The sequence below is a fragment of the Meriones unguiculatus genome, chromosome 11, assembly GCF_030254825.1.
Source record: "Meriones unguiculatus strain TT.TT164.6M chromosome 11, Bangor_MerUng_6.1, whole genome shotgun sequence".
Lineage (NCBI taxonomy): Eukaryota > Metazoa > Chordata > Mammalia > Rodentia > Muridae > Meriones > Meriones unguiculatus.
The window spans coordinates 54,257,200-54,281,384 of NC_083359.1; the positions used below are offsets into that span (position 1 = coordinate 54,257,200).

A 24,185-nucleotide genomic window follows, 5' to 3' on the forward strand; every position below is an offset into this window, starting at 1 on the left:
CCACACATGCTTGCTGCCACCACAGATCAGAGTTTCCTCTTCCAGGAATGAAGGGCACACACGTTCTGGCAGCCTGGGTGAGATCCACAATGGGTGAGTAGTTACAGAATTATCCCTTCATTGTCACAGCCTGCTTTTCTATTTCTCCCTTTTGTTTCTCTAGGTCCTGCTTGTATCCCCCCACCCCAGACTGAAGGCCCCTGGTGTTGATTCTACAAGCTGTCCCCGGCAGATGGGATAGGTGCCCACAGCTCCCTCGTTCAAGCTGTCGCCTTCAGGATCTCCCCACAGCCCTGTCTCAGGCAGGCTGTGACAGTGGTCACAATATGTCTGAATTGACAGAGAAAGACAGGCAGCCCAGAGATATGGCTCAGCTGGTGGCTCTGGTCCCCTGAGCAATAGCTGCCACAAATGTGCAGGCGAGCAGCGGTCCATGCTGCAGCCCCCACCATGCAGGCACTGACCTAGGGAACTCACGTGTGGGTGGAAACAAGGTTTATCCACTTTCATGGACCCCACATTTCCAAACGGGTAACAGAAAATGAATTGGAAATGACCAAAATGAAATGAGCAGGACACATAATTTCAAGGTTGCAAAATCCACCCACACTCATAGGTGCAGAGGTGTAGGTGCCTCCCATAGGCGAGCGCATCAATGAACTGTATCACTCGAGGGTGATTCGACATTCCTCACCATGCAGAGCCCCTGGGACGGGCACTTAATGACTGGATTTTGTCCCCAAAGCCTAGTTCTCTAAGAAGCCAGCAGCGCTGCTCCACCCCACCCCACCCCCATGCTGGTCTGCTCCTCAGACCCAGAAACGTTGGAACCAAGCGACCGTGGACTTCATTCTCAGAAACTGTGAGCCCAAATACACCTTCCTTCCTCCAAGGCAACTTTCTCCATATGTGTCACAATGACGGGGAAAGTGATTAACAGTCGGAGAACTCAGTTTCCCTCTTCAAAGCTCCGCTTCCATCTCAGGACCAAGCACGGAAGCTCTGTGCGTTCCTCAGGCACCTAAGATGCCCTGCTGCCAGGATGCCCTCTAGATTTTCCACACACTCAGGGCCTTCCCTTTCCCATGATGAAGCCTGCCTACTCTTAGCTTGCCCTAGGGCCTGCCACATGCAAGTGGTGGTGGCTGGCTCCCTTGCTGGACAGCTCAGAATTGCTAGGTTCTCCTGCTCACCCTTATTCTGGGTGGTTACTGTTGTTTCCACATGCTCTTTGTACAGATCTGTCTTCCAAGTTTGCCTGAAGCAGCTTTCCTTCTCACCGACTCTCATCACCCAGACTTAGGTCGCTGGGCTACACCTCCACCAGGAATTCTTCCTTGGCTTCCCCATGCCAATCCTTCCCACCAAGTATGGAGGAAATCCTATCTTATATGCTCTCAAAGCGTTCTGAGATATTCTCATCGTAATGAGTGCTAGTTCTTTCTTTGTGTCAGCAAGCCACCCATCTCCTCAGCTGTACACCCGAGTTCATTGTGGCTGGAGGCAGCATCTCATTCCATCAGCAGGATGTCTGTCAAGCACAGGAGATCTAGTAGGCACTTACAGGCTGCTCACTCAGCATCCAGGCTCTTCTCTCCTGCCCAGCACTGCTCCCTTCCTAGGAGACATCTTCCCTTGACCTTTCCAAGAGTGACCTCACTCCACCCCAGTTTCAGGGTGGGGCCCAAAACTTCAGACAATCAACACTGCCTGAACCAGCCATAACTACTTAGGAGCCAACACTGTGGGAACTTTCATTGAGATGACCGGGGAAGGCCAGTTCCCTTTCTCTTAAGAGAGACCCTGCAGGGTTTTGCAAGGGTGTCAAGGTCTCCAAGTGGATTCTGGGACACCAACACCTCAGTCAGTTGAGAGAGAACAAGGAGAGGCTGGGGCCTAATGCCTCTGAATCAGCAGCATCACGCTGGGAGCCAGCTATCAGATTTTTACATTATACGGATACAGATGTTAATCCCTCTAGTAGCTGGTTGTGGTGCACACCTGTGATCCTAGCACCTGGGAAGGCAGAGACAGGCGGATCGCTGTGAATTCAAGCCCCGCCTGGTCTACAAAGTGAGTCCAAGGCAGCCAGGACTACACAGGGAAACCCTGTCTGAGGGTGAGCTGGGTCTTCTTTCTTTCAGAGCAGATGGTGCTGTCAGAATGAGGACTACCCCCAGAGTGCAGGGTGAATACCATGCTTCCCACAGCTCTTCACTCTGGATAGAAAAAGAGCCCCTCCCTTGCCAGCCCTCAGTCCTTGGCCACCAACTACAACTCTCTTCCCAAATGATTCCCTGCTTCACATAATCAAGAGATCATTTTGTGTATCCCACTACCATAGCTACCGCTGTCTCCTCTCACAAGCTGCCCTAATGTTTTTCTTCGTTCACTCATTTATTTGTATTCCTCATCCAACCACACCCTGGAACTCCCACTGGCCTCCCATGATCAAATCTTGAGTTCTCAGTCTATATGCTAGCCAACCTGCTGGGGATGTCTGAAAATGTACTAACTCCCTCTATTGGCCTCTAAGGGCCCCCACTGAGACCTCTCTCCACAGCAGCATTGACCACTACTGGGCTCCCTTCTGCCTTCTGTTCTCACTGTCCCCACGAGGGTCTCATCATCTGTCTCTACCGTCATCGTTGCTGAATGTGCCCACCTAGATCACTTGAACTGGCAATCCCCCTCAAATGCTACCTCAAATTATGGCTTGCAACAAGGCTGTCTACCTCCCGGTGTCTCTTCTTCCCCTCCCGTCCCCAGACTGGCACTCATTTCACGTTTCACACACCCAGACCGCTACACCAAGCTCCTAGCTGACCACCACATCCAAGCCACTCCCCAGGTTGTGATAGTGTGATTCTTCCATCTCCATCATCCCATGTGCTCATGTTAGTGCTCCTTTCAAAGGAGTAGCACTCAGACATCAGGAGCCTCTCCTTCTCTACTCAGACCCCACTGTTCCTGGCCCAGTGACATCTTATGACCTCCACACTTGGCTGTCCTCTGTTCCTGGAAGGGCTTAGCAGTGTCACAATAAGGGTGTAGACCTCTCCGAAAAGGCCCAGAGAATAAAGTGACTAAGCTCTGTGAGAAGAACAGCCTTCACTCCTTTACCATGAGAGCATGAGAGCAGCCACCGTCGTGGAATGAATGGCGAGCCCGTGCTCCAATAAAATTCCCACTGGAACAAGCTGGAGCATCTCAAATCTTGGCTTCCTCTTTCCAGCTCTGTGAACTTCTGCACGCTCAGATCTCACCTGAATGTTAATGAAGGTCTCGGTCCTGACACTTACCCTTCCCCCACTTTTGTCCTTTAATCTTGAAAATGGAAGTAAACCTGCATCCCCAGCTTCCATGGTCACTGAGAACAGATGAACAGGCTCAAGAACCCACCACACACCAAACCCACCATGCTTCTGCAGCTGCTCCTGGTGAGTTTACAGGTCCTGAGGAAGGCAAGGAATGTCTATTTTCTCTCCACACCAGTCAAATCTAGTTCAGGTTGACCTGTGACCCCCTGGTAGATATTGGGATAAAGCTCAATGGCAGGCTGCTTTGCCCTAACACATCCCCCTGCTCTGGGTGCAGCCCAGGAGGGATCTGTTCAGAAACCTCCTCTTCTGGTGCTACCACCTCTGCCAACTCTAGATCCACAGCTGACCTGGGAAGGGTTGGGAGGGGGAGAATGACACATTGAAGGCTGCCTGTCTCATCTCCAAGGCCTTCCTGAGATTTGGGAATTCCTGGGTCACAAGCAGCACGCTCTCACGGCTGACACCGTGGACAGAAGATGGCACGGAGAGTTCCAGGTTGGACAGTGGACTAGCTGCTGCTGTGAACTGACACTGGGCGCACAGAAGGGGGAGCAAGTGGGCTCATGGTCGGGTGCAGGGAGACTGGGCTTGGCACCGGGTAAGTTCCGTTTGAAATGCCTCAGAGCCATGAATGACAGTCTTGTAGGTTCTCCCAGGCTCTGTGCGTGAGTTAAAGCCTAGGGATACACCAACAGAGGAGAGCTGAGGACACATGCCAGCAATTAGCTCTTGGAACAAGCTAATCATGTGACTAGAATAGTACTACAAGAACCAACTAAGGAACACATTCACACATCACTGCTGCAGGAAATTGTGGGGGAGCAGAGATATAACGAAGGCCCCCAATGCCAACGCAAACCCCAGCCTCTCCCATTAAAAAGACAGGCAGCGAGGCTGCTCATGATAGTTGCCCAAAAACAGCCTGCCTAAGAATTACAAAGGAGCTGGATTGAGGGTGCAGGAGCACTCTTGAGGGAGGTCTGTCAGGGCTCAGATTCATCCTCCCATGCCAGACTCCCCCAACCCCCTGCTGAAACAGAGAATGAAAATAATCCACTCCTAATGCAAACCCATAGCATTCTCAAGTGGTTTATAGCAGCGGTTCTCAACCGGGCCGCCAAAACCCTGGGGTCCAACAACCTTTTCCCAGAAGTCACATGTCAGATAACCTCCATATCAGATACTTACATTATGATTCATAAAAGTATTAAAATTACAGTTATGAAATAGCAATAAAAATAATTTTATGGTTGGGGGTCACCACATGAGGACCAGTTTCAAAGGGTCACAGCATTAGGAAGGCTGAGGACCACTGGTTTATACAGAAAAACAAATCTGAGTGGCTCAGCTATCATCAGAATCATACTCTTACCCACAACCCCCTTTTTTCCCCTCCCTCCTCAAAGGACAATGAACTGTAAGTGCTGTGTCACCAGGAAAAAGCCACAGGGGTAAACCCATGTAAACTCACACTCAGCACCCTGTCCCTGTCCAGCCCAGACTCAAACCTGTCTTTTCGGAACCCCAAATCCTATTCCTTCATTTAGTGTGCAGACTTGCTCCAGTGTTCAAGGTCTTCATGGACTCCCTCTGTCACTACAATCTCCCCTGCTCCCCAGCGCACCCCGTGCTCATTCCTGTGGTCACTGCCTCCTACCCTGTGAGAAAGAAGGAGCTGTTCCCCTGTCAGTGCCCTGCCTCCGACCCTAAGCAGTGGAGAGGCTGCATCCCGTCTCCCTCTGCTGTGAGGTCACATGAGCATCCTAGCACATACTTCCTGTTGCCGGGAGTTATTCGGTGCATCAATAAATCTGACTAATAAATCATCAGTTAATAAAAGGCCTGGTGAATCTGCTACTAGTGGTTCAGCAGGAGCAATGAGGCAGCTGGGTGGTGTTAGCTTGGCATCCTCAGACAAAAAGCCTGTTCCTGCTCAGCAGATTCCCTGGATGTATTTACTTTGCAGAATGTTACTCCCTGCACTTCCTTTCAGCTTTCTGCCTGACCTCAGACAGGACCACCCTCAGGGCCATTGTCACAGGCTGTCAGAATCCAGGTGTGCAGGTGCCCCATCCTAGGACATCAGCTTAGGTTCTGAAAATGCCCCAAAGAAGAGGAGGTCCCACTCTGTGATACCCACTCCCACCTCTGTCTCTCTCATGCCAAAGAAGGAAGTGACAAACAGCCACCAAGTATGAGAAACTCTGTCTGGCTCATGGGCATCTAAGGCCAACGTGTGGATTCTCAGGAACTCAGCTATAGATGGCCACCATAATATGCCAAGGAGACAAAGCACTGACGAAAAGGAGAAAGGCAGAGGGGATTTTGGAAGATGATAATATTAGACAAGGAAGCAGTATGGAGGAGCTTCGGGCTTCCCTGTTGTGACAGCATCTGGCACTGTGTCACTGACTCTCCCTCTTGCCGTAGATGAACTGTCCCCACATCTCTGCATCTTCTGGGAAAGCCAGTCTGCCCACATGATTACCCCCTAGGAACTGCACCTCAACAGGGACACTTGGTGTTGAGGAAGGCGCTCCTTTGCCTGCTTCTTGAGCACTGCCTTTCCCATGCCCAGTGAGGACAGACACTAGCTTCCTGGCTTATATGTGGGCCGACAATCACCTAGGATTTTTATACAGCCAAGAAAACCTGACCCAAGGCTGACTCCCTGACTGCCTTCTTGGGGATGGAAGGGGTGATCTCCATTTGCTGTGGTGTGCTAAGGGAGGCTTGAGGAGCTCCTTCCCATTAAATTTATAAGCAGGGTTGCCTCTTTTGTGAGCCTCAGGTCAGGCCACTGAGGTTTCTGGAGTAGGGGAAGGTCTAGGCAATCTTCATTCTCTCTGGGGAGAGGCAGAGGAGAACACCTGGGTTTACATTAGCAATTTGGCTGAAAAAAAGGCATTTCCTGCACAATGACTAGAACAAATCTATGGACTGAAACCTGAAACCCTCAGGTGAACCATTCAGCCATTATGATGAGGAGAAGGAGGGGAAGAAAGGGAGAAATGACCTTTCCCTCTAGGTGGCAACCACGAGGACCTAGGGAGCACCTAGTGTCATACCATACTTCCTGGGGTGGGAAAGCAGCCCAGAGCACTGTGCTACTCATAGACCACAGCAGGACCAGAGCCCTGCAGAAGGCCCCAGGTACCCTGGAGTGGGGGTGGCCTGCCCTCACTGGAGGGCCATTGTGTCTGGTACTGTGACTATGCTTTCCAGGTCTGCACATGTCTTTGAACTGATTTTTCTCCACATCCCCTATCACAACAGCAGTGGGAGGGACATCTTTGTACTTCTATCCCTGTCCACACAGGAAGTGGAATGCTGCCTCATGCTGTGGTTCTGCCTCAAGGCCAGCTGGATCCCAGAACATCCCAGTCTGGCACTGCAAGGAAGCCCAGTGGATACAGGTGGCCCCACTCCCTAGCCTTACAACCCAACCAGCAGTCACTAGGCTCATAGAGGCTACTGTCCAGAGTTCTTTGGAGCTGTGTGTGTGTGTGTGTCCATTTCCTCTCTTGTCCTTTGAAGGATAGAACTAGAAGACATGGATGGTGGTAGCAGTCAGGGTTCACCCTAGTGGTCTGTGTTAGCCAAGCAGACTCTATTTCTCTACATTCCACACCCTCACAGACCAGTATCACCAAATCCTAGAGACCAAGTCCTTGGTGCAACATTTGGCACTCAAACCATAACCCAGGGATACAGGAAACCCATCGCAGGGAGACAGAACAACAAGTGAGGAGAGAGGCAGAGAGAGCTCTGAAAGAAGACAGGGTTGGGTAGAGAAGTGGCAGGTGAAGGGGCACTCTAGGCCTCTTCTTTCAAAGAGCACTCAAAGAACCAACGAGTTAGCATTGCAAAGGCTGTCTCAGATCCACATAAGAAGTAGTCTGAGGAAGGAGAGGGGATTCTCAGCTCCAGGGGAATGTTGCAAGCTGAAAACAGCAGGAGCCCTGCATCTCCAACACTCAAACTAGTTTTATTCTCCCTGAGCTCCTTGCCCTGGTTTCAGTTTTCACAGCACTGGACACTCCACTGGCCCTTCTTCATGAGGGGAAAAAGAAACTGGTCTCAGGATACCAGGCAGGGCTCCAGCTGTCTCCCCAGCATGCCATCATTAAAGGGAGTGGCTCAGAAGGCTAGGGAGACAGTGACATAATCCTGTGTGGCAGGTCCCAAGGGAAATGGCCTCAAGACTTGGATGGAGAGAGGAGACACAGATGAGGTAAAATGCCAAAGAGAGATTCTTGGGATTAATATTGCAAGATCTGGGACTCCCCAGAGGGAAGCACAGAGTTCCCACAGGAGGTAGTCATCCATCAAGTGCAAACGAAGCAGGGTCTACTCATCCAGTGGACTGTACTTGGCCACTCGCTGGAGTGCAGTACTCATGCAGCGCTGCTTGGATGAATCTCAATAATGTCTTGCTACGTAAAGAAACTGGAGACAAAAACCGCCTATTGCATGGGCCCACGTAATGAAATCTCTACAATAGTGGCTTCAAGAAAATGGAAGGTAGACTAGTGACTGCTTAGGGATATAGTCAGGACAGAGTCCGACTGCTAATGGTATGGCCTAGGGGGTACTGGGAATGGTGATACAACTACAAAAATTCAGTAGTTGGTAGCTGTCTAACACTAGACCTTAGCAAAACACTATACACATGATGAACCATCTTTGAGCTGTATGCATTAAATGGACACATTTATAGCATGCTAGTTACATTCTCACTAAAGCAGTTATCAAAAGCATTAAGAAGAAAAACAGAACTTAGGGAACTTTGTTAGGAAAAAAACTGTGATATTTCATAAAGGAAAATTATTAAATTTACAAAGCACCAGGCAGTGGCGGCACATGCTTTTAATCCTAGCACACACGAGGCAGAAGCAAGCTGATCTCTGTTAGCTTGAAGAGGCCAGCCCAGTGTACAGAGCAAGTTCTGGGACAGCCAGGGCTACACAAAGAAACCCAGTTTGAAAAAGAATATTTCACATATATATGTGTATATTTAAAAATATTATATAATACATATAAAAATCAAGTGCCACATGTTGAAAGGAATTAATGGCACCAAAGAAATTATTGTTAAAGAGAAAAATTGAAAAATTATAAAATTGAAAATAAAAGCTTAAGAGAGCAAAAGATTTTTGCGACAAAGAGAACATAACTCAAGGACAGCCAAAATTTTCTTTCCTAAAAGGAAGTCAGCAGTGTAAGCCCCGGCTCTGTGTTCCAGACCTCAGCACCCGACACCCAGCACTACACAGTAGGTTGGAGGTAGGTTACCCCATAGATTCCTGCTCAGTGGATGTCCATTTGAGGTCCAGCCCATGATTCACCCGAGGACACCTCCTCTGTTCATGACACACAAACCCCACTTGGGATCCAAGCTTAATGTAGCCAAACACTGTTCTAAAGCCAGTTAGAAACCAGGTTGATTCTAGCAGAGCAGAGAGAGAGAGAGAGAATTATAGGAGAACTTGGGGTTGGCCAGAGCAGTGACCTTCATGTCTGTGACCAGATTGTGAGCTTTTTGTGAGCAAGAGAGATGATTTCTTTGTCCCCAGCCCATGGCAGAGGGGAGTGTCAGTGCAGAACTGAATAGAGACCAGCTTAATCATTAGCCAGGACCCCATGCAGAGCAGGAGGAATATACCAGAGCCCGACTCGGAGATTTTACTTTAAGAAGTGATGTGTGATCTCCCTGGCATGCTAAGGGCCTCCCGTTAAGAGTCACAGGATGCTTACTATTCTCACTCTCCAAGCCACAGTCTTCCTGTCTGTAGCAGTGGCTATATATATATATTCATTTACTGCAGGGTTGCTGTAACAATTGTCAGGTCAGTCCATGAGCTTCTAACCCAGGCCTCTAACTCTACCACACCTGCCCTTCCAGAACTGCCAGACATTTATCCCTCCTGCTAAATCACAACTGGAACACTGATATGCTACCTGGTTTTAGACCATCTGGCCTTTCACATCTATTCATCTATCTGTAAATGGGTCAATGCACAGACCATTCCACGCTGGCCTGCTGCCCAAAGAGCGACCATTCATTTTCAGGACCATCACAGGGCCGTCCGCATAGACATAGAGGTTATTTACTTCCACCCAATGAGAACAGGGGGCCCCTAAAGGACCCCAGACCAGACCAGCACCTTTGCACTCATCCTTCCTTCTCTGACACACCCTCCCCCAAAGCAGCTCCCCTCCCCCCCTCCCGTTCCTCCTCCCACCATTCCTTCCACCAGCCCTTTGGCCATCGAGAGAGTGGAGATGGTTCTGATGGGGCTTCCTCTTGGAGCCAATAGTGGGTTTGCTGCTGATATTCCTAAGACAGGGTACCCCATGGCATTTTAAAAATGCCTGTCTGCTGTGACAAGTGGGGCACAGAAAGAAAGGATGAAGCCAGCGGGAGAGGAAGCTACAACTGCCCACCCTCCTCCCTCTCGCTTTCCTCCCTCTCCCTTCTGCATTACATTTACATCCTAGGCAGACAGCAGCCTTCATCCAACTGCCACCCCAGCAGGCAGCTCCCACAGACAGGAAGAAAGTGAAAACAGGAGGTGGGGAGGGGGCTGCAAAAAGGGGGAGGCAACAGACAGAGGGAGATTCTTCCCAAGTTTTAAGTAGCAACATTTGGCCCAGGAGTCTGGTTGTGAGAAGTGCTGGTGGCTGTATGTGCTGCCAGACACTGGGAGCCTCGGCGGTCTCCAGCCTCTGTTAGAGAGATGGGCTTGGGTTAGTAGAAAGGGCCAGTGGGGAGTTAGGCAAGCCTGTTAGCCCAGCACTTGGGAGGGAGAGGCTATGAGGTCAAAGCCAGCCTGGACTACAATGTAAAACCAGCTCAAAAGAGAGACAGACAGAGGTAGACAGACAAAGACAGAGACAAAACAGAGACACCGACACACACACACACACACAGAGTCAGACAGACAGAGACACAGAGAGACAGACAGACACACACACACACACACACACACACCTACCCCTGAAAGGAGGTAGACAACAGGAATTCCTAGGCACCAGCTGTCTCTACTGCCACCCACACCCCACACCTACCCCTGCCTGTCTCAGCTCCTATGGGCAAAGGTGACTAAATGGAGATAGCCTGGCATCAATTTTGAGAAGCCAAACAGTCCCCAGTCAAGCGCACAGTCCTGGTCCCGTGCATCCACAGCTGCGGGAAGCGAGCATACTGTGTCTGTGGGGCCTGTGGTGAGGAGGCTGTCTCTAGCTGACAGGCAGAGGGGCTTCGGGGTGGGGTGCAATTAACCAAATGGATCCATTTGTGAAATTGAAGGCCTGGGGAAACTGCGTGGTTTTCCTGTGTCAGAGGACAGGTGTCTGCTCTGAGGGACCCCAGCTGACAATGAGTTGAGGCCCTGGGCTCAGGGAGGTTCCTCCTGCTGGGGTGGGAGAAGAGGGGAAAGGGCGAGGCTCAGAAGCAGATGACTTAGGCAGCTCCAGATGGCAGTGGGCTGAGAACAAAGGGAGAAGAGACAGAGGAGACCTGAAGGGCAGGCCTCCTTCCTGAGAAGGCTTCCCAGCTGGAGCCACCAAGTCCAATCACATCTGGGACCCAGAGGACAATTGCTTGGAATCACCATGCAGTATTCCCCTGAAACCCAGACAAAGCAAGCTGGTTACACCCTCTGCCCCAAACCTAAAGTGAGCCACAGAGACCCCAGAATGCTGGGATCCAAAAGCAGGCATGGCACCATCTCAGATGAGGCATTGGCAAGTCCTTAGCCTCTATGACTCGGATTCTGTCACCAGGGAAAAGTGAGTACTAAGGCGTCCTGTCTGGAAGGACTGCCGTGGGAGGAGAACATGGGAGCAGGATGTGTGTACATGCAGGATGTGCAGGATGTGCTCCCCACATGCAGGAGCACTCAAAAAGACACTATGATAAGAATGACCATTGTCACTGGCCAGGAACCCAGGAGGGTCCTCTTCTCACAGTGGCCACATGCTGTTTGCGCATAGTTTCTGCATTTGTTCAGGTTCTTCTCTATCCATCAGTCTTTGGAAGGTGTTTCCTCTTCACTATGTCTGGCTATGCGTGTGACCGCATGGCAAGAAAACCAGCCCTCTATGGCACACTTAGTGAATGTGATGAAAGAAGAAAAACAGAGCCAGTGCTGAGGACCGCTGACTCAAAGTGCACATCTGAGACACAGCTGCACTGAGCATGCTCAGATCAGGGACCTTCCTACTGAGTTCCAGAGCTGCTGTTGGGCAGTATCACACTCAGTGAGCTCCGGGCTCCAGGCTCCAATGTGTTTGTGCGGCAAGAAGGCCAGAAAGGGACTCTTGGAAAGTAGATCAGAGAGCAGGAATGGTAACGGAAAAGTGCCTAAGGGGGCTGTGGAGGCCGAAAGCTGGACTAGCTCTTTGAGTCTGCTGAATACTGGAGAACTATTCCCATAGAGCCCACTGAAAGAGACTAACACTACTCTTGTTGTCATCCTTCCATGTTTAGGTACACATAGAAGTACAGTTCCTAACGATGGTGGAATGAAAAAGCTCCCGGAGTCAGGTGAATCTTCCCAGAGGTCCCCTAAGCTGACAGTTCTGTGGTCCAAAGGGGGCCCTCATGGAGGCTACGTGGATCCCCACACAATGTCACCCTCATTCACACTGTCTTTTTCATCTTTTCCTTTGTTTCCTCAGCCGCTGGGAAGACAGAGCCTCTGAGGATGCTAGAGCAAGATAGATACTGCAGACATGACCAAACTAAAAAAGAAAAAGACCTTTCTCTGCTCAGGTGTCTGAGCGCCTCCCCCCCACAGCCTCCTGGCTTGTCCTCTTCCATCGGCTGCTCTGATGAAAGCAAAATCCTCCTCCATTCTTGTATGTTGGCCTCCACCCTTCCTGGGGAAGGCAGGTGCTTCCAGGGCAGTAGAAACTACTCCAGAAGAGGACAATGCAGACCCTGGACTCGGTGTGGCCTCAGTGCCAGGGAGCCTCTCTGCTCTTTGCCCCTGGGCAGTCATCCATCTGCCAAGGCCCTGAGCCCCACCCAGAGGAGGGGCTCTCAGACTGTCCCCCATATGCCGGGGCTGTCTTAGGAAGTTCCCAGGGTATGGAGGCCCAGGCAAAAGGCTGAGGATCATTAACAAAGCTGTTTTCCAATTGTTCAATTAAGGTGGACAGAAGAGACAGTGACAGAAACTCAGACCAGCTGGCTGCCCCTCCTAGGGCAGCACTGCCTCCCTAGAGGGCGGGCCTCATCAGGGCTGTGGCTCTACAGCTTCCATGTCTGAGGAGAAGGAAGAAGTGGAGTCCTCGAACATTCCTGGGGCCAGATAAAGAGCCTGGGAGAGGGGGAAACAATGTCCATTCCCACCCCACCCTCCAACTCAAGCTCAGGCCAGGTCCCATGCATACCTTCTCTGCCTCATTCGGCCTGCTTCTCGAAACACCAGGGGAGGCTCTGCTCCCGTCTACACAGGGCAAGAAGACTCCAGGCTCCCAAACTGCACATAAGTCAATCAACCTGTCCCAAAGCAAACACAGAAAAGAACCCAGGGTTACTCCAGGTATGTGTGTGGGAAGACGCTGTGGTTTTTGAACTTTTAATTCACTCAGAAAATGATATCTTCATCTACATCATTTGTAGTTCTGCAGAACATAAAGGTATCTTTGTTCGCTCTGCAAGAAAAGGGCAGAGTGAGTGTGCAAGGTGCTTAAGTTGCTGACCTTTGGGACTAGTGGTTGGCTTGCCCATACATGAATTACACCTTAGTGATCGAACGCCACAATGGAATTACTAACTCCCCTTGACCTGAAAGGAGTTAAGTTATCGATGGAAGAGTCTCTCCCACACTCAAGGGAGAATTTACCCAAAAATGTCTCATTAATTTCTTAACTTCCTTAGAAAAGACACCGTGTTTTTTTCTTTTTTTCCTATCTCCAGAAAAACAAACAAGTTCATTACAATATCCATAGCATCAAGGAGAGAAAGCTGACAGAAAAAAACAAAACTGTGGCACACTGAAAAGGATTCTCACTTTATCTTTAAGTTCTAGCATTAGATATGACTGTCAACAAGAGTGGGGCTTTGCCTATGTGTGTATTATATATTTTTTCATCTGTAAAATGGGGAGAAGATACGACAAAGTGAAACAGTAAGCCACTGAGCAGCCAGTTAGCATTTGGGAGGTTCAAGTCCTACGACGTCAGTCTTGAGTGTCAACTTGGGTAGAGAAGACAGCAGTGAGCACACCCCTGGGTGTGTCTGTGTGGGCATTTCCAGAGAAGATCAGCTCGTGAGAGCTCTCACCTGAAGGATGACTTAATCCATTGATGGATTCAAAGGCTGAACAGACAATTGGGAGGTGATGGAATTGTGGAAAGTGGGGGCTGTTTGGAGGAAGGAGGCTACAGGGACTGAATTCTGTCCCAGCCCCTTCCTGTCCTGGCTCCACTGTGCTTCCCGGCTACCCTGGTTGAGCAGTTCTGCTTTGTCGTGCCTTCCCTGCCCCTGGTGAGCTAAATACAGCTTGCCTCTCTCAAGTGATTTGTGTCAGGTATCTTGTCACCCTGGTAGGAAAGCCTGACTAACAACAAACACCCGCACTAGTTATTTCAAGCAAATATCTGACTTTTCTTAGTTAATACATCTCATAATACAGATGACACATCTCATCTGAAGTCTGCAGGAACGGTAACCTCTCGCAGAGTGAGTGCAATGTCTGCAGCTCCCCAGCATACTAAGGAGGCCTTTGGCCTTTGACTTGGCCATCTCAGCGGTAGGAATCTACTCAGAATATGCCCTCATATTGTGTTGGAAGCCTGTTGTGACTTACAGGGTCAAGGAGAGAAAGCTGACAGAAAAAAAAGAAGAAGAAGAAGAAGAAGAAGAAGAAGAAGAAAACCAGTATGTTTAGTATGTTACTATTTATTTTAGAATGGGGAAGAGATACAAAAGTCCACATGTATATGGTTGTATTTTTACAAATGCTTAAAGGACAAAGCACAAACTACACATTTCCCATGAGGGAAATGGAGTGGAGAAGGCAGGGATAGGGAATGGATTTTTAAAGCACTTTCCCATGTGGCTTTGGAATACACAAATATGTGATGTAATTATAAAGCATAACAAAATATTTAAATACTTAAATACAAAATATTTAAAACAAAATATTTAAAACCCCTAAAAATGAAATTAAAATGCTGTACATAGATAAATTAAAATATGGAAATTTGGCTTCAGGAAGCAAAGAATTGCCCCTTTCCTCCCAAGAAATTCTAACTAGTTTCCATTCATCAGGTTATAGTTGCTCCTGCCCTTTTAACACTGGATGAAATGGTGTGAAAACCAATCTTCGCACAACTATTTTGCTGCTGGTTCAAAACCAGAGATCAGTTCTTCCTTATGGAACCATTATGAGATCAATCAAGGGCTGTGATTTGAAGACTGACTGACAGACATTAGAGAGTACAATTACACCCACCACCAACACTTTCATCATCATTCATGGGGCTTTGGGGCTAAGAAGTGAGACTTTGAATTCAGGGAACAGTCTCAGGGACAGGAGTCTTTAGATCCAGGGATAGCCGGCTTCCAGGAAAGACACCTGATACACCTAACCACACGGACAACGGATAGTGTACGGATGGCAAGAGCAGCCGCTGTGGATTTCAGAAGGATGGGGAGCATGGTGAGTTTGCTGTGTGCTCTAGGAACTGCCCAAGAATTTGGAAGGTAGCAGTGGCATGTAGAAGACAGCACCCACTGCTCTGCATGAAGTCTGGGCTGGGGGAGGGGAGGGATGGTACAGCAGATGCTCCCAGCAGCAGGAGGACCAGGCATGTAAGATGATGAGCATTCTGTGACTGTCTTTCCCTCTGCCACAGAAATGCTGGCACAGAACACTCTCTAGATGCTCACCTTGGAATCCCAAGGTGCCATAAGCACACACTGCCTAGGACGAACCCCAGAGCTCATGGCTTTTCACTGTTGCTCTTGCTCCCTCTGGAGACACGGTCGGTGCTCAGAGAACAAGATCCTTCTCTCTGTTTCTTTCTCTTGCAGAGACAGTTAAAGATTTTTTTTCTCACTTATTTGAGTAGCTAATCCCACACACGGAGATACAAAAGAATACATTGTAAAAATAGATTTTATTTGCAAATGTCCCTCCCAAGCCTGCCTCCATCCAGCTTCCTAAGTACTATTCACTCAACTGTTGCAGGCCAGCCACTGTCGACAGACACTATGCATCCTTCCAGGGTCTGTGCACACTTAGATGGGCATGAAAACAAAAGAGCTGGCTGCAGTAGCTCACACTTTCAATCCTAGCATTCAGGTGCTAGAGGAAGAAAACCATGACTTAGGGACAGCCTGAGCTACATGGTGAATTTGAGGCCTGCTTGGACTAGCTACACACTGAGATTTTTGTCTCAAAAAATGAATATTGAGGCTGGAGATAAGGCTCAGCATTATCAGCATTGCAGAGGACCTGGGTTTGGTTCCCAGCACCCACATGGTAGTTTACAATTGTTCTTAACTCTAGTTCCAGGTGATGTAGCACCTTCTTCTGGCATGCTCAAGCACCAGGTACCCATGCACATACACACATGCAGGCAAAAGCTCATATACGTAAAATCAAAATAATTTTTTAAAAAATAAAATAAATATCCCAGATATTACCCTGTATTATTTCACATAAAGCTATCACATTAACAGAAGCCTAGTGTTACAAGATGAGAATATATCACTTGCTTACTTTGCTCTTTCTTGAGGGACAACTGAGTGGCTTATAACTACTTGATATGAAAAACGGCTTTGACACTTGTCTTTGGGTAAATGTGAATTCTTACCTTTGCAAGACTATATTTAGGATCAATTTACTGAAACGATGGTTTTATTTTATTTACTATTGTGTCTCTGTGTATGTATGATGTGCATGAGTGTGTGTACCCATGTGCCATGGTGGTTGTATGGAGGTCAGAGGGCATCTCTGTTGAGTGTGCTCTCTCCTTCTATCATGGGACCCAAGGATCGAACTCAGTCATTAAGCTTGCACAGTTTTACCCACTGAGGCATCTCACCTGCTCTCTGAGATCAATTCATGAATGTAGACTTTTGAATAGCAGAGAATTTGGCTAGCTTACTCTCCATGAATCGCATGACACCTTGCTCTCCCACCACAGTGAACAGGAGGGCCTCGAGTCTCCACTCCTAACAAACCACATCACTGGTGTTTGTCTTTCTGTTTCTGGATGTCTGACACACAGACATTGATATCTCCTTCCTGGTTTTCTTCCTATTATGAGTTAGGGTAAACATCTTCATTTTCTTTGAATTGTTCCTGTTCTGTTTGAAGGAATCTTTACTGAGAAAATTACTTCTTTTTAGGGGAAATACAAACCACTATACCAAGCAGTGTTTTTGGAATGAAAAAATCTCTTCCTAGCTCAACAGATCTTTTATTTTTGTCAGTATTTTGTGTCAGACACAGGCTTTCTTTTTTCCTTTTTTTTTTCTTTTTTTTTTTTATCGGAAGGATTTTAATCTTTGTGTCAGATTTACATTGATTTTATACAAAGGCATGGGAAACATTTACACATAATTAGCTACCACCCTCCTCCCAAATACTGCTTTACAGCTAACATCACTCAGTGGACGTCTCTCAACAGGCTTTCTTTTTTCAAAGTTATCTTTAAATTGTACCATGTTTCTGCTAGCAATTTTGTACTGTCATTATCTGTGATTAATCTTTTATCCACCTGAAACTTCCTTTGAACTTATGTGAGGAAGAATCTAGTGTTATCAAGACTGTTTTCCCAACACTGGTTATTGAAGTGTTCACTGTTTACCTTTTGATTTAAATATTGTCTTTGGGTCAGTGAAGATAGCTCTGTGAGTAGAGTCATCTGCCGTGCCCATATGAGAAACTGAGCTCAGATCTCCAGAACCTACAGAAAGCTGGCCCGGTAGCACACACCTATCACACCAGCACTCTTACAGAGAGACAGAATAATCCTTGCAAGTCATAGGCCAGCTAGCCTCGCGTACACTGCAGTGAACAGCGAGAGACCTTCTCTCAAGCTCGTGGGAGATGAAGACCAACCTGAGGCTCTCCTCTGACCTCATGTGTGCCATGGCATGTGCCTGCCCATACTCGTACATCCAAATATGCACACATAGTCACGCATGCATCTCACACATACACAAAGGCAAAAAGAAACCACTAAGTAAATAGAGGAATAGAATACTGGGTGTAGGGGTGAAAATGATTAAGCAGGAATGGGGAGGAAAGAAGATGAAGGAAAGGTTAACCAAAATTAAGGACATAAGAAAAAGCCATTTGGAAATCTGCCATTAAAAAAAAACAATTAAAAAAATATGATTCTTTTTAAAAAGAACTTGATGGAGAAATCCTGCAGAGGTGAATAATGTAGCCTCCATAAGCCACGAGTTAGGAAATGAAAATCCACTGCCAGGTATAAGACACCTTCCTATGAATTGTTTGTCAAGGAGGCCTAGAGGCCTCCAAAATAACACGGGCTGTTTCCATTGCTTTTGGTTGGCTACCAGGACTAGATGGCTACAGATATTCAGAAGTAGATTGCTGGACTTAGAGAAATTAGTATTTTTTTTTCCTTACTTTCATAGTCCTAGAAGGTGCTACGCAAGTTGCTTAAGGAGAAAAGTCATCAACATTATTATTCAGCTATGAATCCTGCAAACTACAATACCAACATGCCAGTCAAGATATGCTCACAGATACAACATCAGCATGACTGTTGCCGGGCAACCAACCACTTTACGGTTGCAGCTGAGGCCTACTCTACAAGAAGGGAGTCATGCCTAGTACTGCAAAAATCCATGGCTGGGGAGATCATAGGTTTCTAGATGGTCATGTTGTTGAACTGCCTTCTAAACATTAATATTTAGACTGATAAATCAGTGTTGCTCTCAGTATCACTCAGAAAAGCTGTTTGCAGTGGGTTATAGTTAATGCAGAGACTCATAACTGGTCAAAGTGCAGAGAACAAATCACTCAAGGCTCAGCATTAAATGGAACATCTGTATCAACCCCACCCCCAAGCCTCAGGAAACACTGCAGAAAGGGGAAAATGTGAAGAGAGCTGGAGAATGGGGAAAGTGCCATGAAACAGTGTCTCCTGGACACAGCCCGGATGCTACACCCACAGACTCACACAAGCTGTGGCTATCTCCTATATGTGCCATATAGGGTCTGACAACATTCCATCACAGATGGCAGAGGGGCTCATGAGGCCTCACCTACAGATGAGGAGTTGTTGGAAGAGGAGAGTTGTTTATGGAAGCAATCTTAGTTAAACCTGGTTGTTCACAAAACAAACAAACAAAAGACTTGAGAGTAAGGGGAAGACTTCTGGAAAGAAGAAAAGGTTAAGGGAGTGGGAGGGTATGATAGAGAGTAACAGTAAGGGAGTGTGAAAATGTCCAAAATACATTGCATACATGTAAGAAATCATCAAATGGTAAAAAAACATGTATTTGGGTCCATTCCTCAACATGATCTGTTTGTCTGTCCCTTCATGGTAATACTTTAAATTTACTTTAAATTTACTTTAGTTTTATAATTTATTTTATCTTGCTTTCTACAAGTTTTCTTCTACATGAACTACACAGTTTCCCTGATGTTCTCTTCATGTGTGTATGTGCATACGAAAACCAGAGGTCAGTTCAGCTTTCATTCGTCAGAAGGCATCCACCTTGTTGTTTTTGTTTTGAGTTAGGATCTCTCAGCCAGACCCAGTAAATCTCCTTTCTTGGACTCCCCAGCAGTGAGAGCCACCATAAGAGTGGGCCACCACACCCAACCTTTTAATGTGGATGCTAGGGATCAGGTTCAAGTTCTCACACTTTTATACAATCACCTCATTGAGTGAGCTGTCTCCCTAGCACCCACATTCCCTAATTCATAAAAGAAAATTACATAGTGTTTTTTCATTAGAATCATATTAAATTGATAAACAGCCTTAGAATGAACAAACTGATGATTTTGAGTCTCCCAGTTTAGGAATGTGTCATGCAAATGGGGGGAGTTATAGAGCATAAAGCCTATGAAATCATTAGTATGTTCATTCTAAGGCTACAGACCTATGGCCTCAAAGGCATAACCAGGAAACACTCCACACACAAAGATTTAAAACACACGGATGTAGTGAAAGTTTTGGTTTCTTTTATGTATTTTGTTTTGTTCCCAGATGTGGAATGTGGAAATGTTTTTAGTCCATCATCAGTTGAAAACAAACTGGTGGGAAGGCACATGATCTTGGTTAGTTGAAAAGAGACACGTGAGAAGGCACATGATGTTTTGCTGGAAGCTGTCTCGAGCAAGGGGTGTGGTTTAAGTAGCCTCCGTTGACTCTGAGAAGGAATAAACAAAAGCCAATGGACAGGTAGACATTGTTTATGTATTGCTACTCTTTGTAAGGTGCACAGAGACCTTTTTGTGGCCTTTCAGCTGTGTCTTGTGGCTTTTGCTTACTCCTTATTTGGTGGAGTTTTGGTGTTTCTGCTGAATCGTGGCCCTGTTGCTGTTGCTTGGTGTTGCTGTTTAATGTTGGCTATTTGACTGGACTGCTGGTATCCAGACAATGAAGAGTAGACTCACCCTAAGAAACTATGTCTAAAAAGGCCCACCACCCCCTTTTCCTAATAATCTTCTTTTACCCCTCTGGTCAGTGGGTTGGAAGGGAGATAGAAGCGTTTAAGAACCCTAAATACAGTGGGTTTTTGAAAAATCTAAGCCTACAGATGAAACGAACCATGACCTCAAAAACATCAAAATGATCACCATTCCCGTATGTAACAAAAACGGAATGTCTTCATAATCACTAAGAAAATTGAACTCATTATTTTAAAAAATCCCCCAAAAGTAAAGCCCCAGGCCCAGACTGTTTCACTGGAGAATTCTATCAAACATAAAAAGGGCTAACCCGATTCTGTGCCGTCATCTCTGGATTGTAGAAGAGGAGGGTCACATCCCAAGCCATTCTGTGAAGCTCGTGTTATCTTGAGTCCAAACCAGACCAAAAAAGGCTAGAACAAGCCAAACAATGCAGACCAAATGATGTTTCTCAGGAGTATGGGTTCAGCTGGCGGTGGTGGCGCATACCTTTGGTCCCAGCACTCAGGAGGCAGAGGCAGGTGGACCTCTGTGTGCAAGGGTAGCTTGGTCTACAGAGAGAGTTCCAGGACACCAAGGCTACACAGATAAACCTTGTCTCAAAGAACGAAAAAACCAAACCAAACCAAATAAACACACAACAAAAAAACAAAAAAACAGAGTAAAGGTACAAAAATCCACAATAAAATACTAGCAGGATTCATTGACAGATAAAACCAATTCTTCATTATGGATAAATAAAGTTCACTCAAGTGAGGCAAGGCTAGGTCAATATTTTTAAATTAACTAGTGCAATCCACATTAACAGACTAAAGAAAAAAGAAATCAGGTTCCTATATCAATCAATATAGAAACATTCTCTGACAAAATTCAGCAGCATTCCAAGTTTAAAAACACTGTGAGAAACACAGACATGGAAAGAAACTTCCTAAATTTGATTTTTTTTCTTTTACAAAAATCTACATTTAAGAGCATACTGAGTGGTAAAAACCTAAATCCTTTCCTCTAACATTGGAGACAGGCAAGTTCACCTTCCATTACTATGCTGGATAGTTTTAAATCAACTTGACAAAAACTAGAGTCATTGGAGAAGAGAGAACCTAAACGGAGAAAATGCTTCCGTAAGATCAGGCTGCCAGCATTAATTTTTAAAATTAATGACTGATGGGGGAAGGCCCAGCCCCTTGCAGGTAGTTTCATCCTTGGGCTGGTGGTCCTGGGTTCTATGAGAAAGCAGGCTGAGCAAGCCATGGGGAGCAAGCCAATGAGCAGCATCCCTCCATGGCCTCTGTGTCAGCTCCTGCCTCCAGGTTCCTACTCAGTTTGAGATCCTGCTCTGACTTCTTTCAAGATGGACTACAACATGGAAGTGTAAGCCAAATAAGCCCTTTCCTCCCCAACTTGCTTCTTGGTCATGTTGTTTCATCACAGCAATAGAAACCCTAACTAAGACAATCTCTGCTGCTCGCAACACTGCTATGGTCACAGCCACTAACAAGTCAAGAAAAGGACATGTATGGCATGAGACTCAGAAAAAGAGAAAGAAAACTATTTCTAATTTCATGTGATGATCTTCACAGACAATTCCAAGGTATCTAGTAAAATATTTTTAGAAATAACTAATGAATTCATCAAGACTGTGTGGCCTGGGATAAACATACAAAATTAATTGTATTTCTACGTGAAAGCCATGAACGTAAGAAAACAAAAATTTAATATGCAATTTCATTTATAACCCCTCAAATATCCTTAGGAGTAAAATAAACAGAACGTGTAAATGACTCAAGCTGAGCAAAGTGGCTTACAGTGTAATCCCAGCACTTGAGACACTTAAGCAAAAAGGTTACCATGGATTTGAGGACAGCCTGGGCTACATAGTGAATTCTAGGATAGCCTGAACTATGGAGCTTAGAGACCTCGTCTCAAACGACAACAGCAAAAACAAAATATGTACAAGACTTATGTGAAAATTTGGAAAATATATGAAAAATTTGAAAATAGAGTATTGGTATAATGTTCTTTTGGAGTATATACAATTTACCCTGTTCATTCAAATGCTGATTTCTCTACCCCACTCTCTGGTTTCAGTCTGGATATTGCATTGTGATGCTTATTCTAAGCACCACCTGTCTCAAGTTTGTGCCATCATTTGTTCTCTGTATTGTCAATAAAACAACCAGCCACAATGCTGAACAAGGGAGAGAATAGGGTGGGACATCCTAGTCTGGAGGGGAGGAAAAAGAAGCGAGGGGGAGGAGTAGGAACGCAGGGATAGGCAGCAGAGGTCTTGGAACCATGAGGAGAGATGTATCAGACCTCAGATATGACTGAAAGCAAGTATAATGGGTGAAATCTGAATGGAAGGAAACTATGTGGGCTTGGAGGTTTGGATGGAATAACTATTGCCCAGCATTGTGCTCTAGGTTAATTAAATAAATCCTAGTCTCTGTGTGGTGATTTGAGTATACAGCTGGTTTAACTGCTGCTTAACTAAAAGATAAATCAACAATAAATATTAATAACCCACAACAATAGAGAGAAATTCCATGCTCATGGATGGATTTGACTCAGCATAACAAAGAGGCAAATTAATCCCAAATTGACATACTGGTTTTATGCAATTCTTATAAAAAAAAATCTCTACATGATTTGTAGTAGCAATAGACAAGATTATCCTAAAACTTATATGGAAAAATTAAAGTAGCCAGACTAGCTAAAGCAATTTGGAGAAAGAAGAAAAACAGGAAGCAGAAATCAATCAATCCAATTAAGAGATACAGTGTATAGATACAGAAGTAAATATTATGTATGATTGACAAAGGGACAGATTAAGAAGATTAACAAAGAGGAGCATGAGGACTTTTTGGAATGATGGACATGTTCTGTATCTTAATTGGAGTGTTGCTTTCTGAATCACGTGGATTTGGCAAAATCCATTGAACTGTAGATCCAACAAAGACAAATATCATTCTATATAAGTTATAACTCAATAAGCCTGACTTGGCAGAAAAGTACCTTCAAGTACATGCATCAGAACTTGGCAGGGGTACCACATGGCAAGAGGGAATACACAGAGATGAAGAAGATAGATACTCCCCCCCCATAACTAATCCTTTCCCCAAATAACAGCTTTATCTGCTTATGAAGCATAGTTACTGTGATGTAAGCACCTTGAGTTAGTGCCACTGCTTAATACTGTTATACTAGCAGTTAAATTTCAACACCAGAAGACAAGTACCAGTGAACTCAGTATGCTTAGTGAGATGGTGAAAGGTCAGTTCCCTAGCTTCGATCCTCCTCCTCTCTCTTCTTTCCCCCTCTCCCGAGACAAGGTTGGCTCTGTGTAGCCCTGGCTGTCCTGAACTCACTTTATAGGTCAGGCTCTCTCAAATTCACAGCCATCTGCCTGCCTCTGCCTCTCTGAGTGCTGGGACTAAAGGCATTTGTTGAGTAGCAATCTGAGTGTGTAGACTATGTGTAGACTATCTTTCTTAATCTAACAAGGATGATCACTTTTTTATACACCTTTCCTTGTTACCTTTAAGTACGACCTTTAAGTCTCTTTCCTTCTCTATCCCCTATACCAGGTCCTCTTCTCTCAGTTTTCTGAAGCTGAGTGTCTGGGCTGCACCCTCTGATCTCCTCTTTACCACACACATCCCATTCTGGTGTCCTTGACACATTCACAGCCTGAGTCTCATCCTTATGTTGAAAACCTCTAGTTTTAAATCTTACTCACACCTCCTGACCTTCATTCAGACCACACAGCCACCTGTCCATGTGACACCTTTGTTGGTGTTTCTAACGAGTATCTCAGAGCCAACAGATCTAGAGCTCTCCTTCTCGAGCACCCTGCAAACAGTCTGAGCTGTGACACCCTGAAAGCCCTGTGTCTCCCCTCCATCTCTCTGCCCTCACAACTGAATGACAGCAAATCCTACCACCTTTGTGTCTCAGAGCCCTATGCTCTCCTCCATCCTCCTCTCTTGCCATCCCTCACCCCAATAATCCTGAAACCCCACCTGCTTTATTTTATAACCAGTTCCTTAGCACTTAGCTAATGCGTTGATCTTTTATGTGCTTTTATTTACCATGTCTTTTCCCATGAAAACAGATGATCCCTCAAAGACAGGGGTTTATCTATTTTGTTCATGTCTGTATCTCTGAACTCTACAACAGTGCTAATGCTATAGAAAGTGGTTGTGAGGATTAATCATTT

At 46.2% G+C, this 24,185-nt stretch overlaps 1 protein-coding gene across 22 annotated transcripts in view; it reads right to left on the minus strand.

Moving 5' to 3' along the window:
• Positions 1 to 24,185, minus strand: part of Nfasc (neurofascin) — a 168,528-nt gene that overhangs the window by 81,549 nt on the left and 62,794 nt on the right. For all 22 annotated transcript variants that reach the window (XM_021636373.2, XM_021636369.2, XM_021636360.2 and 19 more), the window contains exon 2: positions 12,726 to 12,834. In XM_021636373.2, the coding sequence (XP_021492048.1) occupies positions 12,726 to 12,834 (109 nt within the window). The remainder of the gene's footprint in view (positions 1 to 12,725; positions 12,835 to 24,185) is intronic.